The following is a 17,446-nucleotide window of genomic DNA, read 5'->3' as shown; positions in this document are numbered from 1 at the left end:
ATATAATGGTGCCAATCTTCCTGCAAAAAGAAGAAGGTGATATCTTGGGTATCTAGTGTTCCTGTCGCTAAAAGCCAAAACTTTCTAAATCGTGATTTTACGCCAATGTAAAGCTGCCATTTTCTCATCAATCTAGGGTAGTGATAAGCAGCCCCGTCATGGAACCAGGCTACGTGGCCCTCATCTGAAAACACCTGACCCTCTCGCCGTAGCCCATTGGTCTTGATGTTGTGATGGTTGTTGTTGTGGTTGCTGCTGCTGCTGTTGTTGTTGCTGTTGTTGTGCCGCACTTTGGTATCCGTAGTATCCAGTCGGCGCCCATGTAAACTCGCCAGGACGTCCATACGAATTGTTCACATCAATAGTAGGCCCCGATGGCTGTTGAGGCTGCGTCTGTGGTAGATGCGCGTTCGCCTGCGCCGACATGCCGTTTTGCGTCACGATCGGTTGGGATGCCATGGGATTGACTGGCAGCGTGTTCTGCGGCATGGGTCGGTTGAGCGTGCCATACGGAGAGTGGTTGGAGTGGTTGGCTGTAAAGTAGTTTTGATGTGTTTGGAGCTGTGTAGTTTGCATCTGTTGGGCTGCCGCTGCCTGGAGCTGCTGCTGTGGAGTCATAGACTGCTGTGAAGACCCAATCTGCTGTTGCTGTTGCTGCTGCTGCGGTAATTGCTGCGGCGGGTTCTGCAGGCACTGTTGGGGCGATTGGCTGCCCATCTTGTAGGCTAGCTGTTGTTGTGGGCTTCTCACACCGTGCGGTAGACCCTGATTGAGTTGCTGCAGCTGCTGACGGTGGTTTGATATTGATTGTTTACGTTGCGGTTGCTGTTGTTGTTGAGACACATGGGGTAACGTCTGTGGTTGCGAGGCTTGTGGTCGTTGACGAGGCTGTTGCGCAACCTGCACTTGTTGTGGCTGTTGGTGAACATGTGCCTGTTGTGGTTGGGGCGGGGGTGGAGGAGGCGGCTGCTTGTGCTGGGCTTGGGATTGCTGTAAGCGAGGTCGTGGCACCATCTGCGGCGTCTGTACCGGTGTAGTCGAGGCTCGCTCCTGAGCTTCGTACTGTTTTAGCTTTGCCTTTGTTTCTTCGAGCTCCTTCATTATCTTTGCAAGCTCGGAATCGCCAGCGGGCTGATCTGCCGGTTGGGGGGCTTGTGTAGGCGGTCGCTGGTCTTCGCCACTCGCTGGCTCTGAGTATGTACACAGCCGTCTCTTTTCGCAGCATGTTGAACACTCAGGTTTCATACCGTCACACTGTATATGTCAGCTGCCATTGCTCGAAGGCCCAATCGTTTGGGTCTTACCTTGGTCTTCTTAGTCTTGCAGAGATCGCAACTATTCCTCGGCCGCTTCCGCTGTGGCGCAGATGCCGACTGGGTTTCAATATGTAGTATAGGGCGCGGCCCAGGGTGAGGCTTTTGCGGAGGAGGACGACGAGGTGGTGGAGGTTCAATGAGCGTGTGCTGCGAATGCGTAGGTGGCTCTACCTGGATCAGCTCTAACAACATACGAAGACTCTGCTGTCTCAGGTCGCTCTCAATCGTGTTGGACGGCCTTGGAGGCTCCGGCAGAGGGTCGGATCGTTTCTTCTTTGTCCTGGGCGTGTCTGGATCCTCGCTGCTCAGCTGTCTCGAGCGGCTTGCGAGCCGAACCAAGGCCTCTGGGTCGTTCTCCTCGAGATACTTGCGGCGCTTGGAATCTTTGCGTGGGGGCGGGGCGCGTTCTTCGTATGTCTTGTGTATGGGCACGTGCTTGTAGAAGACGTCCAGTGTCTGCTTGGTGGCCGAGAACTTGATGGACAAGACGCCTTTGCAGTCGTAGACGGGCTTGGTCGCACGCTTGCCCAGCTTGGCACCCTTGCCGTTGGCAGCGCGGTCCTTGTTGAGGAGCGAGTCGTTGCAGTAGTAGGAGAAGCGGAAGCTGTCGTCCTCCCTGCTGTTCCAACAGTTGTGGAAGCTGTAGCGGTATCCGTCGATCTTCTGTATCGTGTCGACGCAGCACTTTGCGACTGCCCTCTGTTTCCGCATCTTGTCCTTGGGGTCTGCTGTCGGCTGCAAAGCCTCTCTTGTGCTCAGGGCGGTCTTCTGCTCCGCCGACTTGGGCGCGCCATTGTTGGGCTCAATGGACTCGGTGAAGTTGTGGCCCAGAGCGAAGTTGGCGTCTGCGAGGGACTGATACTGCAGAGGGCCAGCAAAGTGTGCGGGCTGGTAGCCGGGCGGTGCATGGTTGTATTGGTGTATGGCGTGCGACTGTTGCTGCTGCTGGTGCGGCGGCGGCGGCTGAGTTGCCTGGTGAGGCTGCTGCTGCTGCTGCAATGGATTCGGCTTGTTTTGTAAAGGGACGACAAAGGTCGTGTCTATGTCAAAGGCGAACTGGGCTTCGGTGTGCTCAGGCTCTTCGGGCGGACTTCTGAGGTATTCGCGCAATGACGTCTCGAATTGGTCGAGGGAGCGGATAGGGCCATATGGCACTGTCTTGGCGAGCGCGTCCTTGGGCTGCCGTCCACGCACGAGACGCGCGAGTTGCACGGGACGTTGAGGCCAGAGAGCCTGGTCGTTGGCATCGCGGACACGCGTGGGTTGAGCATGGGCAGCGGCCATGTCAAAGTGGAGCCCGGCCCCGACCAGGTTTGGGGTAGTGAAATAAGGAGTTTTTGAGATGGCCGTCTACCGAGACCGTGCAAGCCTTGGCTCCAGCCCTAGACGCGATGATCAACACTTCATGCCCGAGGTGACGGGTTGCTGGAGAGGGGCCAAAAGGGCAAGGACACGGCAGGGAGAGAGCCACTGTATAGAGGGTAGTAGTACAGCAGCCTCAATGATTCGAGATACTCCAGACGCCATGAGAAGCACGGGTGTAGGCATCGGAGCATGCCTAGGCCGATGACGCATACCACCCGAACCTGCATCGAACCTCCAGCTTGACATGTGCCTCGCTCCCAGCGTTCTCCATCTTGTCCCTTTTATTCGTGCATGAACACGTTGAAAGACGGGTACCTGCTGCTCTTTGTTCGACGCGTGCTTGAGTCTTCCGCTGCCACATCTCACAGATCCGGCGACGCAATTGAGCCGAGGCCTCAGCTCCTACCGATCACGACATGAGCGATTGATCGCTGAAGACAGCCCTTTGTTGACATCTGTTTGATGGTAGTAGGAGTAGGAGTAATATTAGTAGATGGATCCCGTCGTCACGGATGCTATTCATGTACCACAGCGGCACAGTGATTCTCGTGTCAACAGGTAGCTACTTCTGGAGTTGACACGTGACTGCGGTCAGTCTCGTTCAGCATATCGACACTTCACGTCGCGCGGGTACAAGTCGAAATTATAAGTGTGTCTTGTTTATTCTATGCTACAGCCCAAGTATCCTAATCCATCCCACGGACAAGTCGTGACAACGATACTATGAGATCGTTGTCTTCAGACCTGACACCCCATTCCACCTCCATGCTTCCGTGACATCAATACTATGAGATCGATGTCCCCGACCCTCAAAACCATCTCCACCCGTGTTTGCATCCCTGCATACCAAAAGACAAGATTCCAAGGTTCGCTATTGCTACCACGCTTGACGTCCGCTCACTCCGTGATATATCACTTTCGAGGAGTGTAGCCTGGGCTGGACGGAGAGAAATTGTGAGGATTCTGTGGGTGACCTTGGTGTTGTGGTCCAGGATATCTGTGCGCCTGCGAATTGTCGTGCGGCGCCGAATATGCCTGGGGTCCATTTGGAGGACACGCAGCTGGGTAGCGTGTTCCAAAACCCGTTCCATGAGTTGGCAAGATGCCGTGCAACGTCATGTAGGGCGTGTTTCGAGGCGAGCATGGAGATTGTGGGCTGTTGAATGATCTGCCTCGGCCTTGCTGGAAGTTTGGTCCAGTGAAGCGGGGACCGGTAGGGATAGGTCTCGCATGGCCTGAGGTTGAGCCTCCGGGCGTGAAGGGTGGCGCTGCAGGGTTGATCTGCTTTTCAGGCGTAATGAACACCATGGAGCTCGGGCTGGCCTGCCGAGAGATCTCGGCCGTGGTTGCATCAACCTCGGACTTTGCAAGGGTAAAATGCTCGTCCGAGTGATCCTCTTCCATTGCCTGCGTCTTGCAATCTGGAGCATGTTTGTCGAAGAAAGCAGTGTTGTACTTGAAGATCTTTTTGCAGTGACCACAACGGATAGCGAACTCCCAAAAGGCCTTGCAAGTCTTCAAGTGATCGTACATGTCTTTCTTCGTGTACCATTGAAGGCAAAGATTGCACTTGGTGTGCTCGACCACCTTTCCGCTCTCCAACGTCCGGTCTTCGTGGTCCTCTGCCGGACATACTAGTCCAATGTGGCTGAACCTGACATCGAAACATGGAAGCTCCAGTTCATGCACTTTGTCATCAGAGTAGGTGAGCTTAGAGGTAATGTCTCTCCAGTAAACGTACCACAACTCGCGCTTCTTCCGACGAGGAATGTTCAGTTCGCTAGACGATGGAACTGGAGGTTTGGTCGACATTTGTGACTGCTCTTCATCGGCATCGACAGAATTGGAAGGCGACTCCGACGCATTGGAAGGATGAGCTTCCTGCTGTAAGCCAGGCTGCTGACTACCTTCGGTCGAGCCAGTGATATCGCGGTCAAGGTCATCATCGTCATTATCCTCGCCACCAGTCTCAGAGATGCTTGGCTCGGGAAAATCGCTAGCTGTCTTCTCCTTCTCGAGCCGAGAGATCTTTTCTCGAGCAATATCGAGGGCCATGTTTGCTTCACGCGCCTCTTGACGCAGGACCTCAGTGGTAGCTACCTGCTCCTTCGACTTTTCCTCAGCTTCCAATGAGAGGAGCTTATAGTTGACGATTTGCCGGTCGAGATCGTCGATTTTGTTCGACATCCGTTGTCGAGTGGCGTTAGCGGCAGCTTCGCTGGCTGCTAGTTGATCCAAGAGCTTGGTCTTCTCGTCGCCTACAGAGCGGAGCTCATTGACAAGACCGTCCATCTCTAGCCGGTCTGCTTGTAGCTGCTCCTGAATTTCAAGTTGACGATTAGTCTTCTCGTTTAGGAGATTGTTGATTGTTGAGTATGCTTTGGATAGCTCATCTCCGAGGCTTGAATTTGCCTGTAGCTGCCTCTGGACTTCATGCTCATGAGCAGTTTTCTCATCTCGGAGATTGCTGATTGTTGAGTATGTCTTGGACAACTCATCTTTGAGGCTGTCATTTGCTTGTAGTTGCCTCTGAACTTCATCCTCGTGAGCGCTCTTCACATTTCGGAGACCAATGACCTCCGACTGTGCTTTAGATAGCTCATCTTGGAGCTGGCTGTTTGTCTGCATCTGTATGTTTCGGTCCTCCTCTAACATGGCAGTAGACTTTTCGAGCCGCTTGATGATATCATCTACCAACTTGGCGTTCTGGTTCATCTCCGCCTTTGCTTCATGTAGCCTTTGTACGAGTTTACTGTTCAAGATACTGGAGACTAACAGTTCCCCTTGGAGCCGGTTCCTCTCTTCGTTGCAAATGCTCACGTCTTTCTGCGCCGCTTTGAGCACGGTCTCAATCCTGACCTTGGAGGCTGTGACTTCATCAAGCTGTAGCTCCAGACGCGATATGCATTGTGCGTCTGTAAGTTTGGAGGCCTTGGACTCTTCGAGCTGTATCATCAAATGTGCTATCAGTTGTTCATCGGTAAGCTTCTGCGCTTTGGCCTTTTTGTAGTTGCTATACTTCTTGCGCACGAAGAAGGCTCCCGTAGCGATAAGACCAGCTGCAGCAAGGCCGAGAACACCGCCGTTGCCAACAATGCCAGCATTTTGCGCTTGTGTATCAATGGGGAGAGTTGTGGTAGTGTGTGGTGCTCCAGACGTGTTGAATGAAAGTACCGGTGGAGACGTGATGAAGTGTGACGTCGTTTGGAAGTGCACGTGTGTGCTGTCATTGCCAATGTGATGGATGATAGTGGAGACGTCAGACGTGGTCTGCAATCGTGTATTTGTACGGGCGGTGATATTAGCGACGGAAAATAGTTCTGGCTCCAGGATTCCAAAGATCTCGTTCGACGGATGGTTAGGGCTCATGTACTTCTTAGGTATGTACAGACCCCTCCCTAACTCGGGTGCAGCGAGGTGTGCTATGAAATGATTGAGCCGCTTGATATCGATGTCGAGTGGAAGTCCTTTCTCGTAGACAGTGATGGCTGCTAGACCCGCTGCGGCCGTGGCAAGGAAAGGTCTGATGACTGGGTGGTTCCAATTTTGCAATAGAACAGCTAGCTGCCCGCCGTTGAGTTCCGCCATGTTGCTGTGTACACCCGGTGCAGAAAATGCGGTCGTTCAAGTGTTACTAAGCCAAAGGTTAGCACGTGGGCCCGTGGAAACGAGTTTGAAATGCAAACCTGGCTAAATCCTAGCTTGACTATCGCAACCAACCAAACTGTGGTGGGAATATGAGAGTGGTGTGTAGTGTGTAGGCCAGGCGAAATGAAGATGAGCGTACAAAACCGTGCGTCTGGGGTCGCTTCACCGTGATCGAACGCGTGTGGCGACGGTTGGTTTGCAGTGACCTATGTCACTCGAATTGATGGGCTGAGTGGCAGAACAGCTGAACGTCGTCGCGGTATGGATTGCGTAACAGCAGAAGAATGGGTGGGAGGGTTCTTTGGTGACTGGAGTGGAGGGGAGGTCTTGCTAGCGTTCTGCCAAGGACTGAGTGGGTACAAATGTCACATTCACTGAGGGTTGGGAGATGCGCGGCGGTGGTATTGTCCGGTTCACCTCCCAAAAGTGCCTAACCTTCTACGTGCCAGCAAGATGCTCGACAATGTACGATGTCCGTTTGGACTAGTGGCAATAGACTTCGAGCTCAAGGATGCGTTGATGGTATGCACTTCTCGGCACTAGCTTCAGTATGTCGTCGTAGAGCTTCGGACATGGATGAAAAGGTCGATTTGAAGTTGCCACTGTCTTTGTAAGTCTTCCGTAGCTCACAACAAACACACCAATGCCAAGGGAGTGGTGCGAGGAGCCATACGGACGTCGCCTCTTTCCCCTTTCGCCTTTCACCATTCACCACCCAATACTTCCAGTGCCCACCTGCTAAAGCCCAACATAAAACGCAATCGTGTGGCCCAAAAGTGAAAAGAAAGAGCAGAACCATATGTGTGTATGCAAGACATCATGTCGAGCGATTTGGAAGTAAGAGATGTGCGACACAACCCTGACGAACATACATTATGCCGATTAATTGCGGAAGAAGGCAAACGTATCGAGAGAGTTGACAAGACTTAATACTGGGGAAAGAGAGACGCTGCACACGTAAAAAAGAGTGTATACATGTGCAATGAGGATGAGACGAGAAGAACGAATACCGATGCGAACAATATAGATTGGACGAGTAGTTCCAGATGAGTGAGCTGAGGATACGACAGTAGCTGCGGCTCGTACTGCTAGGATGTCGTGGAAAGGGGTCAGCCGAGCTCGATTTGCTAAGCTCTTCCCGAGGAAGCCGATAGGGGCGGCCGGCCGATGTGATAGTATACTGGCGCGTTCATACAGGGTGACTGTCCTTTATTGAACATGTTTGTTTGACCGGTGGCTATCGCATGTAGGATGATGTACAATTGCACAATGCATAGTGGCGTATAGGCGCCCCTGCAGTCCGTGGCGCAAACCTGAAGGCGGTCGTGCTGACGCACTTTTTGTATCGATACCTCAGCTGCGGAAAGTCGAAGTGGATTCATGACGAGATTCTATCGCAACAGTGTTTGATAATCGCGACGCCGGCAAGGCTCTTTGTACGTCACGAAAATAGAAGGTTCTGGCGTGATAAAGTCTTTTATCCTCCTCTTCCAGACTGTAAGCATCTACCAGTCATCGTCGCTATCCTCTCCTGCGATATCACCTCCTTTAATCCTATCCACTACCCTCTTTACGCCCTTCTCAACGCTCTCGCCCTCGATTGCACAACCCTCATGCCAAACGATGGCATCCATGACGCCGTCCATGAACCACATGAGCGTCGGCACGAAGCTCACATCCAACATGTTGCCTAGTTCTGGCAGCGAGTACATGTCGAAGCAGTAAATATCAACGACGTCGTACTGCTCGTAGGATGTTGACGGAAGTAGTTTTTGAAGTGCAGTGGCAACCTCATTGGTTGTTTCGTCTTCGGGCCAGTAGGCCAGCAGAACAGTTTTTCCTGCTGTGGCTTTGATGCAGGCAGCGAACTCGGCTATGTTGGTGATTTGGGAGAAGTGTGCCATTGTGATAGGGTCTTGGTTGTGGTTGGGTGGTGGTGCAGGAAGTTTATACATGTGGGGCGGAATTATTAGCTAAGCCTTCCAAGGTTGGCTACCGCAGTCGTGCTCAAGGACCCACCCGACCGGAATGCGCCGATCCACGCTCTACCGAATGGTTAGCATGCCGCCTTCCCTCGCATTGTCTCTTGCGCAACAAGACGCGTCTTAAAACGGTGCGCGGCTGAGTCTCGCTTCAGCTACTGCATCTCGATTACAATGCTCATGTGGGAGACTGTTTGACGCGTCGCCAACTGCGACGAAAACATCGCGTCATGCACAAGCTATGGTAGTAGGGCTGTGTGGACATCAGCCCTTTGGGTCGGTATTTGGTGGTATGCCAGCAAGCTGTGCCAGGTACGACCCATCTAGCACTTAATCTACATACGCCGGTTGCTGACAGACAAGCAGCTGTAGCATAACATCCTCGCCCTGGCCGAACTGTCCCTCCTTCCTCAACCCTCCCGCTATCGAACACGTTACGCGCGATCCACATGATCTCGATGACTTTGCCGAAACACGCCTCACCATGTGCTGATGCAGAACTGCTGCCTCGAGCGCTGTCAGCTACAATTCGTCAACCGCCAAACCCGATCAGCACACAAAGGGTTATGCTCAGGAGCGAGAGATAACACAGCACTGGTGGTACAAGTAATGGTATTCCGAGATGCCTAGAGTTCAGATTGTCTCATGGAACCTCGCAAGACGAACACGAGAATACTGATGGCGACTAGTCAAGTGAACATGCAACAATGTCTGCTTCGTTTTTTCGCAAGAATCCGTTGCTCTTCTTTATGCCGTTTTCCCTACTCAGCGCCAACACCTCGCGTGCTAGTAACAGTGCTAGTCACAGTACTGGTTCTGACCACTGCACTACTGACTGTCCTGGTAACCGTAGTACTGGCAGGTCCTTTTGTGATGAAGCACGAGCAAGCCGACGAGATCTCGCCAGGACCGAGACCAAGCGAGATGTGGATGCCACCAGGGAGACCAAGTGAGATTCCAAGTTGACGCTTGCGCACTGGGAGCTCAGCAGGGCAGGCGGTGTCGTAGAAGGTGTAGGGCGACATGGGGTTGTAGTTCGTATTCTCCGCCCTATCAACGCAGTCAGGACGAGATACATTCGATTCAAAGGACCAACTTACGCCGTGACGTCGAAGAGCATGCAGTTTGCCTCCCCGTAGCCGAAGCTCTTGCACTTGCTATCAGCCTTGCAGAGCGCGCTGCAAGCATCAAAAGTGTTTTTTGTGCCGCTAGATTCGAAGTAGTACGCTGGCGTAGTCTTAACGTACGCGGCAATGCCGCAGCTTGGAGCGCCTGTAGGTGTGCTGCGAACAAATTAGCTTTCTGCGGAATGCGAAAAGTTGCAGTTCAGCGGCTTACGGGGACGGGCTCGAAACGAGAGTCGAAGACAGCACTGTGGACGACAATACTGTGGAAGAAGGCTGTACAGGTGTGGCCGAAGATGATGGCTTGGGCGATGAAGAGGACGATGATGATGACGATGGTGGCGAGGGAAGAGATGATGTTGATTTCGATGTCGGCGTCGGTGTGGGCGTTGGCTGAGGAGTGGGAGTGGGGGTAGGAGTGGTAGTAGGCGTCGGCCGGACGGTGACTGTAGTCTTCTTGGTTGTAGTAGTTGTCGTGGTGTAGCCATTGGTGACGGTGGCTGTTGCAGTGCCCGACCGAAGGATGTTGGAACAGAACAACGCCGCCTCGGACGTATGCCCTTCGAATCCATCAAGACCGCAATCCTCGACTAATCATGCGTTAGTCCGCCCCTTTCCCAAAGGAAGCAGTTCATACCGTCCGGATACCCCATTTGTCTTCTTTGACGACCAGACGCTGCCACGCTCGCAGCAAGAACTGCGGCAAGTGTTACGGAGAATCTCATACTGGCTTTCTCGGACGTCTTGACCAAGGCGAAACTTTTGGGTGAGATAGATTGGTATCGAAGCTGACACTGAACACGAGTGTTAACTGGCAGAATCTCTACTTATAGACAATATGTAAAAGCTGCGAGAGCAAAATTTCTACACTAAGTAAAGCGGCTGAGCTGTATGTTGCATCTCGCATTTCATTTGTGATAGATGAAGTGCAGGCTTCTTGCAGCCTCGATGATTTGGCTGCGGCAAGATGGGCTAGAACGTGTACATTGCTGCTACCATAGTAAATGAACACGAGGATACGACAGCCTCTCGCCGGCAGATGTTGTTCGACACATGTCTACCGAGCAGAGGTTTACGCTGCTTTCTGCAGCCAGGCATGTGGCTTTCCTGGTGCTATGGTCCAAGATTGAGTTGTCCAATCAGGAAGGCTCTTGAAATTGAAAGCGAAATATCGAAAGGTATGGGGAATTAGGCTTAAAGTGACAGGCGGACAGGGCTGCCGAAGTTGGGTCTAGTATCCCTACACATCTCGGCAAAATACGTCTGCGTCTGGCTACAGCATAGGAATCGGTGCGCAAAAATAGCGACGATGCCACCTAATACAGAAACTGACACTAGGTCTCTTCGCTAACGTATATACCATATCTTACTTTCTGGACTCAGTCGATATGTACAGCTTCGCACCAGCAAGCGTGGGCTGGATGCTTTGTTCCATCCACGCCCTATACCTAACCAAGCCCGGACAGACGCGGACACAACAACTTCGCGTTACGCCACAAGGATAGAAGAGTTTGGTTTGCAGGTTTATACACTTCCAACAAGATATTATAGAGTATACTATTGTAAGCGAATGACAAACCACAGCCGCTTCGTGTCGTCTGACTGGAACTTCAAATGATCTCTACTCAGCGGCTGGAGTTTGGCCTCGACGTTCATTTTGATGTCGAGATCGTCTCCTATCTCCTTCCACATCTTTTTGAAGCTTTCGACATTATGCCGATACATTGTGCCCGAAGGCGAATCCTTCTCAAGAGCCTCAGTGGCACCAACTTGGCGACCGAGTATCATCGACCCCGGCTGCGGACGCAGCAACGCTACAACGGCTTTGGATACTTGGACTTGTTTCTCGAATCCCCATAGGTGGAAGAAAGATCCAGCGTAAATCATGTCGATTTGGCCTTTGACATCCGTAAGTGCCGACTGGGAATCGAAAATGTCCGCTACCAAGAACTTGGTCTTAAGCTTCCCTCGATCGCGGAACAGTCTATAGCCTAGTTCGATGAAATCCGGCTGCAAGTCGCAGCCGTAAATGTTCTCAGTCGGAGCGCCGTCATTCGCAAGCTGCCGAATAGTCTGACCGAAGCAGCAAGCCATGTCTAACAGCTTCTGACCTTTGCGTATACGCTCAACAATCTCATCGTACTCATTAGGCAGCTCGGAGAAGCTCGGCTCGAGAAATCGGAATTGCCCTATGCAAGGATATGGGTGAACCTTCCAAGCTTCATCGCGAAGTTTGACAACATGGTCGAAGACGTCATCGGAGGGGATTCCGCTCCACGTTTCCAGAAGCCGCCGGGTCTCAGGAGGAATATGATCGTGGGAGGGGTTTTCTTCGAACCACAAAGGAGTTACTTTCTGAGGGCTTTTAGTTTCAGGCATTATGTCAAAACAGAAATGGTTTATGGGACTGGGTGGACGGGTGTGTTGTACCTCAGGTGCTACCGGTAGTGGGACTTCGCGCTACTGGTGGTGCTTATTTCCGAGCCGGCGCATCGTACCTTCATCCCTTGACTTATCCCAACTTAAAAAGTCGTAGCCCCGCTTTTCGTGCGCACGACATCACATATCGTTTCCAGAAAGAGCCAAACAGGTCACGGATTTCGCACTTCGCGACGAAACATCAAGAGTGAAGCCCTTCTCAACCCTGCGAAACTCTTTACTTCACGACGCCCATGCAAGGCCTAAAGCATGTCGATCTAGCCATTTTATCTACTCATTGAACCGTATCGAAATCATATCGCGGTCACGATACCAAAGTTCCTGCTAGGAAAGCCAACTTTGGGACTGCACTAGGGCGACAATGTCCTAAACCTACAGCAGCTGTGAGCCGATTTATCAATGAAAGTATGTGGAAGCAATTCGCAAGCTTGACCCATTCTGAGCGCCTATATTAGAGAAAGGCAAAGAATCTGACTTTGTTCTGGAGTTGGGCTGAGTGTCGCCCTCTAGAGACATAAAGGAGCATAGACACCACATCCATCTCACCAGTTGCGCTATCTCTTCTCCGCAGCGCCTGATCTCGTCGCCAGAACTGATGACTGGCTCCCCTAGAATCATCAGTCAAGATGCAAGAGAAGCTGTGCTTTGCATAATCCAGTATGATTCCGTCACTCGTGTCACGAAGCGGTCAGCAAGCTGATTGGATAGCCCCTCAGCAGATCAATACTGCAGCCGAAATGACATATCGCTTGTTGTCGAAAACGTCATTGTTAGCGAGCCTGACGAAGACCCGCACGTATGCTCTTCAGGATACATCCGAGCTGTAGGTTCCCACCTGGCCCGCTGCTACGTTGCCTACAGTCATGTCCACATCGATTGTCAACCTGTCCGCCGTGACAGCAACATTTCCACAAGGATCACGTCTTCACCTCATTGCTTTTAGGGCGCACGAACCCACATGTTCTGAACGATCTATGATGACCATGTGCATCCAAAGCCAACAGAAAGAAGGTACACGGGGACTATGGGAGGGAGAGCTGACGTGAAAGCAACCTTCCCTTCGGGTGAACTATTACACGACCTGGCCAGCTCGGCACTCCTTGCACTTTGTTATGTTTCTACAACGAGCAGGAGGGAGAGTAGACCATATATAATGATGGCCGGGAATGGGAGAAACATTGGCTATCGGTTACCTCCAGTACATCCGTCACATCATCTACAAAATGTCCGAAAAGCTTCCCAACACCCTTCAACGCTCCCCTCATGAGAGCACCAGAGGTACCGAATGGCTCAAGCTGCAAGAAAATGAGGGGGATCGTGCAGCATGGTTCACGGTCGCGGGTTCCATCTTGGTTTATTACGCCTCGTTTGGAGTTATGAACAGCTTCGGCTTCTTCCAGGACTACTATAGTAGCGACTTCCTGAAACAGACGCCGCCATCAACTATAGCCTTTGTCGGAACGCTCCAAATGGCACTCATGAATTTGCTGGCTGCCCTTTCTGGTGCTCTTTGCGACCGGTATGGCGTCAAGGTAAGTACCCTTCATAAGCTCTACTTACCAAAGACTTATAATGCACAGTACCTCTATCTTGGCTCAGGCACTGGTACTACACTGACTCTTATCATTCTGTCGTCCATACACCCTGGCCAATTTTGGCTCGTTCTAATGACACAAGGTTTGCTCATGGGGCTTACCATAGCTTTCGGTGTACAGCCAGCACTTACTGTCGTGGGCCAGCACTTCAAAGAGCGACGCGCTTTAGCTATGGGGCTTGTGTCTACAGGGTCAGCACTTGGCGGCATCGGCTTCCCGCTGATGTTCGAACAACTGCTGCCGAAAGTGGGCTTTCCGAACTCGCTACGCCTAGCCGCTGTCAAGATTGCGTACGTATCGACCTTCTACAAGTCGAGCATCGGCTAATAATCATCGAAGCGTTTGCTACTCCATTGCTTTGTGTGTGTCGACAAGCAAACCTAGTGGTTTGCCTGATCGCAAAGGTTTCTCGTCGCTTATCGATTTTAGAGGGTTCCTTAACAGCAGCTATGCTTTACTATGCATCGGCACATGGTTTGCCATCCTCGGCCTTTGGATTCCCGCGTACTATCTCAAATCCTATGCCAACGCCGTATATACTGGTAACACTGTCAGCAAGTACTTTTTGTGCATGTTGAACGGCTTCAGTATTGTCGGCGCAACTCTTGGTGGGTTCCTAGGAGATCGTGTCGGCCGACTGAGTCTACTCTGCCCTGTTACCCTCGTCTCTGGATGCCTTTGTCTCCTTCTCTGGCTACTCAGCAATTCCATGGAGACCCTTGTACTCTTCGTCTGTGTATATGGCTTCTGCTCCAGTAGTGTGACTTCTCTTCCACCCGCGGTAATTGGCCAGATCACATCTGACGACAAACTCGGAGCCCGCATTGGTGCTTTCTACAGCGTTATCACTATTGCGAGTCTCATTGGCACGCCGATTGGTGGTTCACTCGTTACGGATGGCAAGACAAAGGATGGATATCGATGGTTGATTCTGTTCTCAGTAGGCTACCTGACTATCATTGCATGGCCACTTCAGTTGTTAACATGCGACAGGGAGCTACGCTCATTATAGGATCAGCCTTCATGCTTATCAGCCGCCGGTTTCTTAGTAAAGACCTTCGCAAGAAATAGCAGGTGTTTAGTTGATCTTGACACTAAACGTTACATGGAACTCGGATGCACAACCTTTCTGCATAGCACCTCGCATCGACACTTGGGTGGCCAGAAATCATCATAGATGATCTCTCGCTCCTCCATAACCATATTCTCTTTTTCAATACCGGGCTCGACACTCTCCTCTAGCTCTACGCCTCCCATGTCATCCCTGTATATCTCTTCAAGTTCCTTGGTAGTTATCTTCAAACCTTCTTTAGCACATACGAGGAGCTCGTTGAATCTTATCTCCTCCTCATCATCAATGAATCCGTACATATTGACGTCGAAAGGAGCCAACGCCTTGGCTGCTCTCTCAAAGATGAGTCGATGTAACACTCGAGGACAGTTGAATGGCTCACCATAAAAGAGTCGAACTGGTTGTCTAGGGTTGTCTTCTAAGAGGCCCTTGACGTCTGGTAATCGGATGAAAAGCTCATTCAGGTACGGAAGTCGCTCAAGGACTTCATGGTCCGGACGATGTGACTCCCAGTGCTGTGAAAAAGATCCCGCAGTGACCTTGAAAAAGTGAAGAGAATCCAAAAATGAGAATCCGAGATACATCTTGCGAATGCCATGACAAAAGGTGGCGTATTGATTCAGATGTGGGTATATCCTTGGGAATGATTTGTACAGGTCCGATAGCTCCCAGGTCTTGTCATCGTTTGGAACACCGTTTGGCTTGATCAGCTGACGGTGCTTACCCAATCGGCGGATACAGCTCTTGAAGCTATACAGGTCCTTGGCCACAATACAAATTCCATTACTGTAGGCCATGTCGCTGCTTCCTACAAAACACAAACGCAGGCAAATGGCGCGGACTTGGTGTGAGACACTGAAGAGAGAGGTCCATTTGTTGAACTGCCCGGTGACCTCCGGTGCGCCTCTGACTTTTCTGCCTCTTGATCTTCTAGAGATTGGTGATGATGGGGGAGAACGGTGCATACAGAACTGGACGATCTGCTCTTTCAACTCTGTCGGCAGTCGCATCCAGTTGAAAGTCTGGCCGTTGTTGTTCCACCAGTGGAACATGACTGCGTCACCCACTGGCTCATCACGTCTTGGAAATTCGATGCTGAGGAACCATTCCAGTGATACGAATCCACCATTCGTATAGACCTCCACCTCTTCTCTAAACACTTTCACCCCCTTCTTGATCTTCGGACGACAAGCAGCGAGGACTGGACCAATGCCGAAGCTGTAGAAGCCGACGAAGAGCACAAAGCTCTTGTCGAGGTCGACGAAGCGGTCAGGATTATCCTCATGCATAGCCTGAGATACCTCGATTGATATGCCAAAATGACTTGCAGATTGGAGCCGGTACTTCAACACGGCTTCTCGAATTTGCTCGACGAATGGGTGTTGAATTGATATAGGTGCTTGCCACTCGCTCAGCGAAAAACTGAAATTAGCGTTCATGTTGACACTTAGATGGGGTATGTATTGTGGCAATGGTAGTGGTGGTTTCTTGAGCTTCGGTCGTCTGCTCATGTTGTTGGACAGTAGATGGCGTTTCAATTGCTAGTTCAATGACAACAACGAGTATCCATTGCCTCGAAGATGGAAATGATGGAGAGTGTACCCTTGGGGAGATGCAGAAAGAACCGAGATACTTATACAAAGAGAGACTGAAGGCTGAATGTAGGGTGAGAGAAGTCTGTACTAGCAACAGCGCTACATTTCAGGCAGCGACCTACACCACATCATCATCTAGGTATATTTGAGGTGAGAGAAATAGATGAAGCTGCTGCTATTGCATTTACCTATGCTTTTCAGGTAACGAAAGTGGGTACTACACATCTAATAGCAGCAATGAAGCATCTTCTGAGGGCTATGTGAGAAACCTGAAAGCTGATCCTCTGTAATACCACAGATCTGCAACGCGTTCTCGTCACCTTCAGATGGTATTGAAGCTTTCATCGCGCTGACTCTTCTTCTCATGATCATTGTCTGGTTGGTAGTACGATATCACAGCAAGTACCCATTGTCATACAGCAAATCCCAGCCGTACAACACAGAGCATCCACTGCATACTTCTATCAGTATAAGACGGGGTGTTTGCAAGCGCCTAACTTACCGACACGGGCCGTGCCAATCCTCCGTTTGTACCCCCAAAACATCCCACGGTCACACACTTTTCCCAACTCATTTCGCCAATCAGGTCCTACACGGATAAATCCTTTCGCCTGCCTCACACCCGCTACTCTTATCTCCCTATTCGCGACTACCACTCGACCCGCTTGATGAGAAACAACGACTGCGATGAAGAAACTGGGCTTCTTCTACGTTCTCTCTAGTGTGCTCGGCCTTACCCTCGCCGCGGTACCGACCGGGTGTACCAAAGAAGGTTTGTATTGCCTGAATCCCTCTGGGACAAACAGCGATGTGTTCGAAATCCTCACGTGCAAGGACGGAAATACCGAGGTCATGAGCAAGTGTCTTACCGAGGAGACCTGCATCGATAACCCCATGCCGCACTGCGCCCCGAAGAGCAGCCCTCAGAAACCGTTGCTCGTTAGTTCCAAGCCGATCCCCACTACCTATATTTGGTCAATCACAACTTCGGATACCATGCTACCGACTCCGCCAGTTTTCTCTCAGGTTCCATCCACGGTCAACGACCCCTCTGTCAGCAGGACGAGTGCCAACCCGCTAGCAGCGCGGCAAACGCAGTCACCCTTCCGCATCCTCATCTTTCCGGAAATGAGCATGCGCGGAAAAGGCACGTCATTTGACACCGATGGTTGTATCCCGTATGCCGCAATCCCGTGGCCTATCCGCTCCCTGGTTGTGGAACGTTACTTTGAATGCATGTTTTGGGACAGGGATGACTGTCCGGAAAGTGCTAGTCCGCAGCAAAAGGAGGGAAGTGCTAGGGATTGCAA

The 17,446-nt window shown here is 51.4% G+C and overlaps 6 protein-coding genes across 6 annotated transcripts; 1 reads left to right on the top strand and 5 right to left on the bottom strand.

Annotated features, from left to right (window-relative positions):
* Nucleotides 1-180: 180 nt before the first annotated feature.
* On the bottom strand, nt 181-2,600 carry ACET3X_004989 (uncharacterized protein; the record flags this gene model as incomplete). Its single annotated transcript, XM_069451145.1, has 3 exons — nt 181-1,190; nt 1,248-1,254; nt 1,305-2,600. 3 exons carry the CDS (start codon nt 2,598-2,600, stop codon nt 181-183), a joined length of 2,313 nt encoding a protein of 770 aa, XP_069307033.1.
* Nucleotides 2,601-3,593: 993 nt separating this feature from the next.
* ACET3X_004988 (uncharacterized protein) lies at nt 3,594-6,269 on the bottom strand (the record flags this gene model as incomplete). Its single annotated transcript, XM_069451144.1, has 2 exons — nt 3,594-5,000; nt 5,241-6,269. The coding sequence occupies 2 exons, from the start codon at nt 6,267-6,269 to the stop codon at nt 3,594-3,596; spliced, it is 2,436 nt and encodes an 811-aa protein (XP_069307032.1).
* A 2,803-nt stretch (nt 6,270-9,072) lies between these two features.
* Nucleotides 9,073-10,088, bottom strand: ACET3X_004987 (uncharacterized protein; the record flags this gene model as incomplete). Its single annotated transcript, XM_069451143.1, has 4 exons — nt 9,073-9,361; nt 9,412-9,594; nt 9,650-10,025; nt 10,073-10,088. The coding sequence occupies 4 exons, from the start codon at nt 10,086-10,088 to the stop codon at nt 9,073-9,075; spliced, it is 864 nt and encodes a 287-aa protein (XP_069307031.1).
* Nucleotides 10,089-10,992: 904 nt separating this feature from the next.
* ACET3X_004986 (uncharacterized protein) lies at nt 10,993-11,814 on the bottom strand (the record flags this gene model as incomplete). The annotated part of the gene is made up of 1 exon (XM_069451142.1): nt 10,993-11,814. One exon carries the CDS (start codon nt 11,812-11,814, stop codon nt 10,993-10,995), a length of 822 nt encoding a protein of 273 aa, XP_069307030.1.
* A 1,283-nt stretch (nt 11,815-13,097) lies between these two features.
* On the top strand, nt 13,098-14,540 carry ACET3X_004985 (uncharacterized protein; the record flags this gene model as incomplete). The annotated part of the gene is made up of 4 exons (XM_069451141.1): nt 13,098-13,406; nt 13,455-13,759; nt 13,809-14,409; nt 14,463-14,540. The coding sequence occupies 4 exons, from the start codon at nt 13,098-13,100 to the stop codon at nt 14,538-14,540; spliced, it is 1,293 nt and encodes a 430-aa protein (XP_069307029.1).
* Nucleotides 14,541-14,570: 30 nt separating this feature from the next.
* ACET3X_004984 (uncharacterized protein) lies at nt 14,571-15,980 on the bottom strand (the record flags this gene model as incomplete). Its single annotated transcript, XM_069451138.1, has 1 exon — nt 14,571-15,980. One exon carries the CDS (start codon nt 15,978-15,980, stop codon nt 14,571-14,573), a length of 1,410 nt encoding a protein of 469 aa, XP_069307028.1.
* Nucleotides 15,981-17,446: the final 1,466 nt, after the last annotated feature.

This window comes from Alternaria dauci, chromosome 4, assembly GCF_042100115.1.
Source record: "Alternaria dauci strain A2016 chromosome 4, whole genome shotgun sequence".
Lineage (NCBI taxonomy): Eukaryota > Fungi > Ascomycota > Dothideomycetes > Pleosporales > Pleosporaceae > Alternaria > Alternaria dauci.
The sequence above is the reverse complement of the archived record's forward strand: the minus strand, read 5'-3'. Positions and strand labels throughout refer to the sequence as shown.